The following is a 10,188-nucleotide window of genomic DNA, read 5'->3' as shown; positions in this document are numbered from 1 at the left end:
AAATCTGATTCGATTTTTACCAAAATCAATAGCGTTCGTCCTGGAGACAAAAAAATGGCATGTTAAAAATTTCGTGACGACTGGACAGCAAATACGACCTGTACATTGATTAAAATAATACATGGACTCACAGACGGACATGGCATGGGGTTAGATCTTCCTATACTAATTTCGTCCTTCTGTTTGAAACTCCTCGAGACACCTAAAGTATATATATTCTTGATTGTCTCGACGTTCTGAGCTGATCTAGCCATGTCCGTCCATCCGTCTGTCTCGTAAAGCTAGCCGCTTGAAATTTTGCACAGATTGGCCCTCATCGGTTCATATTTAGATATTGATCCCATATAAACCGATCTCCCGATTTGACTTCTTGAGCCCCTGGAAGTCGCAATTTTCATCCGATTTGGCTGAAATTCGGAACAAATACTTGTTTTATGATATTCAACATCCATGCGAAGTATGCTCTGAATCGGTCTTTAAACAGATATGGCCCTCACATAATGCGATCCCCCGACTTGACTTCTTGAGCCTCTAAAGCCTAAATGTTCATCCGGTTTCACTGAAATTTGAAAAAAAAACTTGAGTTACGGTTTACAATATCCATGCCAAGTATGATTCGAATCGGTCTTTAAACAGGTATAAACCGATCCCCGGATGTAACTTTTTGAACCCTTAGAAGGCTCAATTTTCAACCGATTTGGCTGAAATTGGGAACAAAGACTTGAGTTATGACTTCGAACACCCATGTCAAATGTGATCCGAATAAGTCCAAGAACAGATATAGCCCCCATATAAACCGATTCCCAGATTTGACTTCATCAGCCCCTAGAATCCTAGATATTCACCTGATTTGGCTGAAATTTGGCCCAAGCCCCTATCTTATGACTTACAACATTAGTGCCAAGTTTAGGTTTATATGGTGATATAGGCCCCCCTAAGTACCGATATGACTTCTAGAGACCAAAATAATTCTAATACAAACGCAGTGAATTTACCCTTAGGTAAATTTTTAGAGGAAGCCCTGGTGGTGGGTAGCCAATATTCGACCCGGTCGAACTTACCTGGCCACTTTTACTTTTATTTCTTTTTTTTGTGAATTAATTAAACGTCAAACGTTTTAAATGGATTGGGAATATTGAAAAGGATGTCAAGTTCAATTTAAAGTTGTAATATAATTCAAACTCAAATTTTTACCAATTATAAGCACATCTCAATTCCTAATTCAAACTCTTTAGTATATTTGGATTTATTTCGATGTTGTGATACACACTAATATTAAAAGCCTACCATTTTCGCAGAACTCCATTATGGTTTTGTATTACGATCTGCAGTATTAGTTATGCTATAAATAAAACAAAAAATGGTTGTTGTTGTTTTCGCACATTTTTATGCCTACTTTGTGATGTATATTTCTTTATCGCACAAATATGAACAAATCATGTCTTCTTATCATCTCTTAGGCACATAAGAAATTGTTGCTGTGTTTTCTTGTACCTGGCAGCCACTTGTGTGTTGTTCTAATGATTCTTGTTAATGGACATACCTACATTTGCGTTTAAACATTGTCACTTTCCGAGTTTACTATGCGCACACGTCCGAGATGCTCAATATACTGACTGCTCCTTGCTCAGTCAACACAAAAGAGGAGAGTGTTTTTTGTGAGAATGTGTCTAAATAATTGGCTGGCCTATGAGTCTGCTTGTGATTATTTTCTTGTGTACGTACACAGTAATGTGCAATAGAATGAGTATTTTTGCCAACCACTGATCTAAACGCTCAAATACACGCTCTTTTTCTCGAGTAGGAGAGACACGAGAGAAAAATTATTGTTCCAGTACACGGATAATCGTTTGCGGCTATCGAAGCACTTTTGCAATTAAAGAGTTTTTCGTTTTACAACAAAAGGATGTTCCGAGCCTCTATAGTGCTCATTTCTTACCCGATTTGGTTGAAATTTTGCACAATGACTTCTATTATGACCTCCAACATTCGTGGCAAGTTCATAACCTGACATGGCTGCCATATAATTTATTTCCTGATTTGACTCCTTGCCTTTTGAGTTAAATCGTGCAGAAATCTTGACAAATGCTAGGCATGGTGGAGGGAATGTAAAGTACAGCCCGCCCACCTTAGCATGCTTTTTCTTCATTTTACTGGCTACAATCGGATGGAGGTATACTCATCTAGTCATTTCGTTCGCAACACCCCTAAATAAATATCTGCGAACCTATAAAATATATATATTTTATATCGCAGCACACACCAGCCACTAAGGGACGCGTTTCCTCTTTGGTTAGAAGACTTTTCAACCATCTATGATACAGATACCCTATTAACCACGCTCGACAACCCTGTCTATTAGCTGTACTTTTCCAATGCATGTGTTTTCGTGTTTGCACAAATTACACTACTCCCAAGGTATGCACATGATTCTGTTCATCTGTTGGAAGTTGTATTGATGGCTTAGAACGCTAGACAACGTCAACGGCTCTCGCTGTTACTCCGGGTGCTCAGCTTCGAATCCCGCACGGGCTCTGCCCAATTTTTTTCATTTTCAAGTTTTTTGCCTGTTGGGGCGAAGATCGATTCACAATTCTCGGAGATTTTCTTTTCCTGGACTGGGCCGAATCTTGGGAACCTACACCATGGATGCTGCTAAAATATGCAGCTATATCTGCTTATTGACTGATTTGGACCGTACTTGGCACAGTTGTTGAGAGTCATTACAGAACACTATTTGCAAAATCTTATCCAAATCGAATAAAAATCGCGGCTTGTAACATAACACTATATGCAAAATTTCCGCTACAATTTCGGCTTCCAGGGGCTCAAGAAGTCAAATCGGGAGATTGGTTTATATTGGAGCTATATCAGTTTCTTCATCGGTTCATACCGTGCTTGGCACAGTTGTTGGAAGTCAAAACAGAATACTATGGGCAAAATTTCAGCAAATTCCGACAAAAATTGCGGCTTCCAGTGACTTAAGAAGTTAAACCGGGAGATAGGTTTATGTGGGTGCTATATCAGGTTCTTCACCGGTTCAGACCGTTCTTGGCACAGTTGTTTAAGGTCTTAGCAGAACATTATGTGCCAAATTTTAGCCAAATCGGGCAAATATTGCGGCTTTCAGGGGCTCAAGAAGTCAAATCGGGATATTGGTTTATATGGGAGCTATATCAGGTTCTGGACCGATCTGAACCATACTTGTCACGGTTGTTGGAAGGCATAACAGAACATCATATGCCAAATTTCTGCCAAATCGGAAAATTGCGGTTTCCAGAGGCACAGGTTAGGTTAGGTTGAAAAGAGGGTGCAGATATTAATCAGCCCCATGCCACTATGGACATACACCTAAGCCAGTAATCGGCTTGTTGTGCGCTCTAAAAACTACAAAGTAACCTCTAAAAAGAAAATTTTAAATTAGCAATTCTGTGCTACTTAGAAAATCCTTAATTGTTTTCAATGCCACTCCCCTAAGTTGGTTCATGTCTGATATTGTGTCTCCACCTAAGTACCGGTATCTGTTGGACGCGAAAGACAGGCAATAATAAAGGAAATTCTCCAACGTCTTATCATCTTCAACACATGCCATACCCATGCTATTACTTGCTGCACCGATTTTACATAAGTGAGCTCGTAGTCCTATGTATCCCGTTATGATACCAATAGCTATACTGACCTCCTTCTTGTTTGTTTTCAGTAATAGCCACGTCTTCTCACGATCTGGATCCCCCCATAGGATTTTCGCCGTCCTACCGACCGTTTCGCTGTTCCACAATGTTGTATGCGCATTCGTCGCCCACTCCCTTAACTCGGACTGCGTCGACCCAAAAGGCTTCGGGTTAACCAAGTTTATTGACGGCAGTCCTCTGGCCTTCGCCGCCAAATCATCTGCCCTCTCTTTTTCCCTTACTCCGTTATGGCCCGGCACCCAAACGATGCGGATTTTGCCATCCTCAGAGAAGGCGTTAATCTCCCTCTTACACTGCAAGACTGTTCTTGACCTCACCGTCCTGGTTTTTATTGCCCTTTTGTTAATTTTACTGTCGGTAAAGATGTTCACACTCGACTTCCTCGCGTTAGCACCACACAACTTCACGCAATTCGTGATCCCCCGGATCTCCGCCTGCAGGACCGTATTATGGTCAGGCAGTCTAAAACAGATCTCATTTCCTGGGTTTTCAATGTAAACCCCCAGGCCCACTCTGTCCTCTAGCTTTGATCCATCCGTGTAACATTATCTTCCAGATGACAATACTAGGGTTCCGTCAATCCAAGACTGTGCTGATGGCAACAGTGCTTCACACTCGACTTCAAGGAACATCTCAGGTATCCGATCGGAAAGCTCTCCCCTTCCTTCCAGATTTCCTATCGTCATCACGATTATACCGCGATGGTATGAGCTGCTCCCATCCTCATTCCATTATCCCATCGCCTTAAGTCTCATAGCCGCAGTGGCTGTCTCGCATTTAATTTGTATGTCAATGGGTTGGATATCTAGAATAGTCTCGAGTGCCCTAGTGGGCGTGGGTTCCGTCAATCCAAGACTGTGCCGATGGCAACAGTGCCTCACACTCGACTTCAAGGAACATCTCAGGTATCCGATCGGAATGCTCTCTCCTCCCTTCCAGGTTTCCTATCGTCATCACGATTATACCGCGATGGTATGAGCTGCTCCCATCCTCATTCCATTCCCATTGCCTTAGCCGCAGTGGCTGCCTCACATTTAATCTGTATGTCAATGGGTCGGATATCTAGATTAGTCTCCAGTGCCCTCGTGGGCGTGATCCTCATCGCTCCACCTATGCCAAGACAATATGTTCTCTGAACCTGTTGTATGGGCCGTATGTTGCACTTTTTCTCCATAGCAGTCCATCAAACTACTGTGGCGTAAGTAAGTATTGGTCTAATCACGCTCCTGTAGAGCCAGTGGACTATCCTCGGTTTAAGGCCCCATTTCGTGCCTACGGTCCGTCTACATAGTGCCCAACATCTGTGAGCTTTCTCAATACGCACCTGAATGTGACACTTTCAATTCAGTTTTCTGTTCAAGATCACACCTAAGTATTTGACCTTGTTAGATATCGAAATCGTCTTATTGAGGAAACGTGGTGCGTTAAATTGGCCCGCCTTCGTCTTCCTCGTGAACATGCATATTTCAGACTTCTCTGGGTTAACATTGAGACCACTGGGTCTAGCCCAGTCATATGCCATATGCAGGACCCTTTCGGCCCATCTGCATAGCTCGTTCGGATGCTTACCCCTTCGAAGTTTTATAACATCGTCTGCGTAGCAGGCGGCATCAATTCCCTTCTCAGTCAGCACCCGTAATAGGTCATTCATGGTGGTCACCCATAGGTGTGGCGATAAAATGCCCCCCATGTGGCGTGCCCTGTGCCACTTTCTTCCTTATATTTATGCCACTGGACACACAATTTATCCACCTGTTCCTTAGCATATGGTTTATCCAGTCTCTAAGGACCGGGTCCACCCGGTACTGGTCTAAGAATTGGATCAGTGTGTCGACCCGCACATTGTTAAAAGCCCCCTCGATGTCAATGCATACCGCCAGCGTGTACGTTTTGGCATCGAAGGATTCTTTAATTGTATACACAACCTCGTGCAGGGCAGTCTCCAACGACCTTCCCTAGACATGCTGTTCGTATTTGAGCAGTTCGCTGGATGTCCTACTCTTTATCATGGTGTCCACAATACGTTCCATGGTTTTGAGTAGAAAGAACGTACGGCTTATGGGTCTGTAGGTTTTTGGTGTCGCATAACTTGCCTTGCCGGGCTTGGGTACAAACACCACCCTTGCCTCCTGCCAGGCTTTCGGAGTATATGAAAGTCCTAGGTACGCTATGAAAATTTTGGCCAGACGAGGCGCCAGATAGTCTGCCTCTTTATGTAGTAACGCCGGAAATATTCGATCAGGTCCGGGTGGCTTGAAGCTCCTCAAGGATTCCTTCACCATAAATTCCGTAATTATAAACCTTCGATCAACGTCATTGTTCCAAAATTCCGGTGTCTCCGTGAGTCCCGTCATATCCTGTGGAAAATGGGTTGCCCCAACATGTCCTCCGTTGTCTCTGCTCTCACTCCCATAAATATTAAGTATCTACGCAAAATTCCAAGCGACTTACGCGAAGTGATTTCGACAGGTGGACGGACGGACATGGCTAGTTCGACACAGAATGGCGAGGCGATCAGGAATTTATATACTTTGTGGGGTCCCAGATCAATATTTCGAGATGTTACAAACGGAATGACTAGATTAGTATATCCCCATCCTATGGCGGTGGGTATAAAAATATATTTAAAGGTCATTTAATTTGATTTTTGAGGAAGGAAACCGCTCTAACACTTTCGCTCCCTCTCCACGCTCCAATCTGCTCCGAATAGCTGACTCAAACCAACAGCTACCATATTTAGAGTCCAACAAAGATGCCTGTGAATAAGGGTACCGAGTCAGCGTTTACTATGGCATAGAAAAATGGATGGTTTGCTTTAAATTCAATGGGCATGGATGGTCTGAAAACTTCTATGGCTGCAAGGAATTTTCAATTCAAAAAATTAACTTTTTTAGAAAATTATTTGTTTAGCTTACCTGTGGCAGCAGCGGCTTTCGTGCCCACTTCATTGACTTCAATGACAGCCTTGTGAAGTATATCATCAACCGCCAGGGGTTCAGGATTTGTCAAAAGATTAGCAAATTCTGCGCCAACAAACATTTTATAAAAACCCATCTGAAATACATGTATGTATGTATGTTCGATATTAAAAACATAATTAAATCCTGAAAAAAATCCTTTCGTACTTTTTTAAGAAGTTCCTTCAATTCAATGTCAAACGCAGCCTTGAACTTGGGCAAATGTATTTCAACGTTTTCAGCTGAAAATTTAAAACTTTTAGCCAGGGATTCCAATGGCATAGACTTAAATTTCTCCAGCATTCCGCTTAGACCATTACGTGCATTTGGCAAAACTATAATCATTGAAATATCCGTATCCTGATAGGGTAAACGAATGGCCCTGGCCTCCAAGTCACTCAGCCAAACGTGTTCCACTTGGCCCATTCTATACATCATGGAAACTTGTTTGCTGTTTTTCTCATCGGTATAGAACTTTTGTTCGGTAGTAAGTGACGGGTCAAAGGGCTGCTTCCAAGTGCCTTGAAAATAAATCAGGCTTAACAACAACAGGCGAGTGTCACTGGTTATTACATGATCTTCCAGAACATATTCAATGGCATTATTGGTGGACGATTTGATCCAAGCATTAATGGCACATTCGGCATTGTTGCCTTGGCTGAAATCAATATTTTCAGCAGAAGAGAAGAACTTCGTAGCAAGAGTCTGATTGTAGGCATTTTGAACCTGATAGCCCTTCATTACATAGAATTTATTGGCAATTTTAACCATGTCATTATTTCTATATTTTGTCAAGACCCGGTGATAGTTGTCAGCAATATTTTCAGTGGATTGACCAACATAACCCAAACGTTGGTCCATTTCTGCGGCAGTTCTTCCCGTTGCCCCCATACGAGCCATAGCTAGGCATGTTTGTATAGAGAAGGGGGAAAATATGATATTTTTTTCACCATACTCTTCATTTATTCCTTGGAAAATTTGAAAGAAAATATTCCTAGTGAATTCGTTTAAGTTTTTATAAAAACTGACTTCATTGGGCAGAGGTGTGGAGGATGCACTGCTGAGCAGCATTGCCAAAGTGAATAATGTTGACCGAAGTTTCACTGGAAAAAAGAAAGATTTTTTTTATAATTAACTAGTCGAACCGGGCCCGCTCCGCTGCGACTTCTTAACTCTCAAATGTCTTTTTAGGATGGGGACACTTCGCTTCGAATGTGAATATCGATTTTTTGCCACTGTAGCCCATGTCAGTCTATGACGCTTAACGCCTGCGTTTGAATCCTGTCGAGAACATCGAAAAAAATTTAAAGCAGTTGTTATCCCCTCTGACTGCCGGCGAAATTTCCACCAAACTATGCATGGTCATATAAATTCTCCGCAGTGAGGTTTTGCACTGCGGCATGCCGTTCGGACTTGCCTATAAAAAAAGGCCCCTTATCATTGAGTTTAAACTTGAATAGGTGACTGTAAGAGTCCAAAAAAAAATTCGAACGAATCGCATTATCAATCCCCGAGATCAGTTTTTTTTTTTTTTTAATTAGGGTAATGAGAAGTACTTTTTAGGGGAGGGATGGTACCTCAGACATTTCGACTGAAAAATAGATATTAAATTTGTGCTTCACTCTTAAAATCCTTTGATTTTAGCCCCATATTGCCACCGGCACTTAAATAGCCATAGGGTATTAGGGGTGGGGCGACCCCCCATTACTTGGACCTAATTTTGTCTGGCATATATGTAATCTACTGTCGAATACTTTTCATTTGAGTCCCATATTGGCATGAATGTCGAATGTATCTGTTTTGATGAGTTTTGGGGTTGGGGCGGCCCTCTGGGTACTTGGACCCATTTTAACACAATATTCGTTTTCTAGTCTCTAATACCTTTCATTTGATACCCATATTGTGCCTATCGGCTAACTTTTGATTTTGGGTGGTGTTTTGGGGGTATGGAGAAGGGTCCGCCCCCATCCGATATCAAAAAATTATATAGCTTATGTCTCCTTCCAGACCAACCTACACAATCTGTTAAAATTATAAAAGAAAATCGGTTCAGATATTTTTGAGTATACGGAACAAAAAAACAAACCAAGTCCCATATAGCGGAAGCAAAGCTATAGACCTCTTCAAAATACATGCATTGGGAAATGTACAGCTAATAGACAGGGTTGTCGAGCGTGGTTAATGTGGTATTTGTATCATTAGTATCAGTATGTGTAACAAATGCAACGGCCCTTGAATCCATCACACCTAATGTGGTTGAAAAGACTTCTAGCCAAAGACGAAACGTGTCCCATAGTGGTAGGTGTGTGTTGCGATTTCTGGCTTTCCTTTTCCATCCGATCATTGAGCTCGTCTCGAAAGAGAACGGCCACTTAATTCTGAAGTGTTCACAACCCTCACTTTGTGACCAACTGCCATTCGTTGCTCTTTAGGTCTAATCCTGAAGACTAAGCTTACTTGCCACTAGAGGCATAACCATAGATTTCAGTTCCCTTAGAATGTGGAGGGTAGTTCCTAGACTCGCAAGCTCGTCCGCTTTACTATTCCCTGGGATATCTCTGTTACCGGGCACTCAGAATAGGTGAATACGGAACTGTTCAGCCATCTCGTTGAGAGAGCTGCGACAGTCGATGTAGGTTTTTGAATTCAGATATACATTTCCAGGCATTTAATGGCTGTCTGGCTGCTGGAGAAGATATTTATGCCAAGTGTTGTTATGACATTAGATCTTAGCTATTCCACCACTTCTGTAGTTGCAAGGATCTCCGCTTGATACACACTACAGTGGTAGAGTAACTTTTTCGATATGAGCAGTCCTAGTGTTTCAGATTACAACCCAAAGCCCACCTAGTCACTTAGTTTGAAACCATCCTTATATGTGACTATCAGGAATATTGGTGCAGTACTTTTAATCAAAAAACGGTTTAGGCAATGTGTAATACCCACTGCTTGCAATATCACCATTTGATCAAGGATAACACAGTGTCCGTAGCCGCCGCATGACCAAAGAGCAAGCTCCCCTAGCCTCTAAGCAGTGTCCAAAGGCGTTATGTGTAGCATAAAATTCATCAGATGGTGTCGTCGTCAATACGGTTTTGGGGAACACAGAGGACAGTCTTTAGATCCGGCTGAGCATTGAACAGTAGTTGGACTTTGGAAGCGCCGTCCACCAGACCACAACACCATAAAACCTTAGAGGTCTGACAACTGTAGTATATATCCAGTACATGACACGCGGTTAAGGTTAGGTTGAAAAAAGTTTGCGGATATTATTCCGCCACATGCCACTATGCACATACACCTAAGCCAGTAATTTTCTGGTTGTGTACATCACCAGTAATCCCTAACTGTTATCCATAACACAACTCTAAGTTGGATCATGTCTCATATTGTATTCCCACCTAAGTGTGGGTGTATTTTAATCGCGAAAGCCGGGCAATGACATAGGAAATGCTCCAGCGTCGCATCATATTCTCCATATACCCCACACATGCTAATACTTGCAGCACCGATTTTGCATAAGTGAGCTCGTAGTCTAA

The 10,188-nt window shown here is 42.2% G+C and overlaps 1 protein-coding gene across 1 annotated transcript; it reads right to left on the bottom strand.

Annotated features, from left to right (window-relative positions):
- Positions 1 to 6,428: 6,428 nt before the first annotated feature.
- LOC106088576 (serine protease inhibitor 42Dd-like) lies at positions 6,429 to 7,895 on the bottom strand. The gene is made up of 4 exons (XM_059369890.1): positions 7,823 to 7,895; positions 6,818 to 7,752; positions 6,608 to 6,746; positions 6,429 to 6,547 (listed from the first exon to the last, which is right to left on the bottom strand). The coding sequence occupies exons 1-4, from the start codon at positions 7,893 to 7,895 to the stop codon at positions 6,429 to 6,431; spliced, it is 1,266 nt and encodes a 421-aa protein (XP_059225873.1).
- Positions 7,896 to 10,188: the final 2,293 nt, after the last annotated feature.

This window comes from Stomoxys calcitrans, chromosome 5 (genome assembly GCF_963082655.1).
Source record: "Stomoxys calcitrans chromosome 5, idStoCalc2.1, whole genome shotgun sequence".
In the NCBI taxonomy this organism is placed as follows: domain Eukaryota; kingdom Metazoa; phylum Arthropoda; class Insecta; order Diptera; family Muscidae; genus Stomoxys; species Stomoxys calcitrans.
This window is presented reverse-complemented; position numbering and strand designations above follow the sequence as displayed.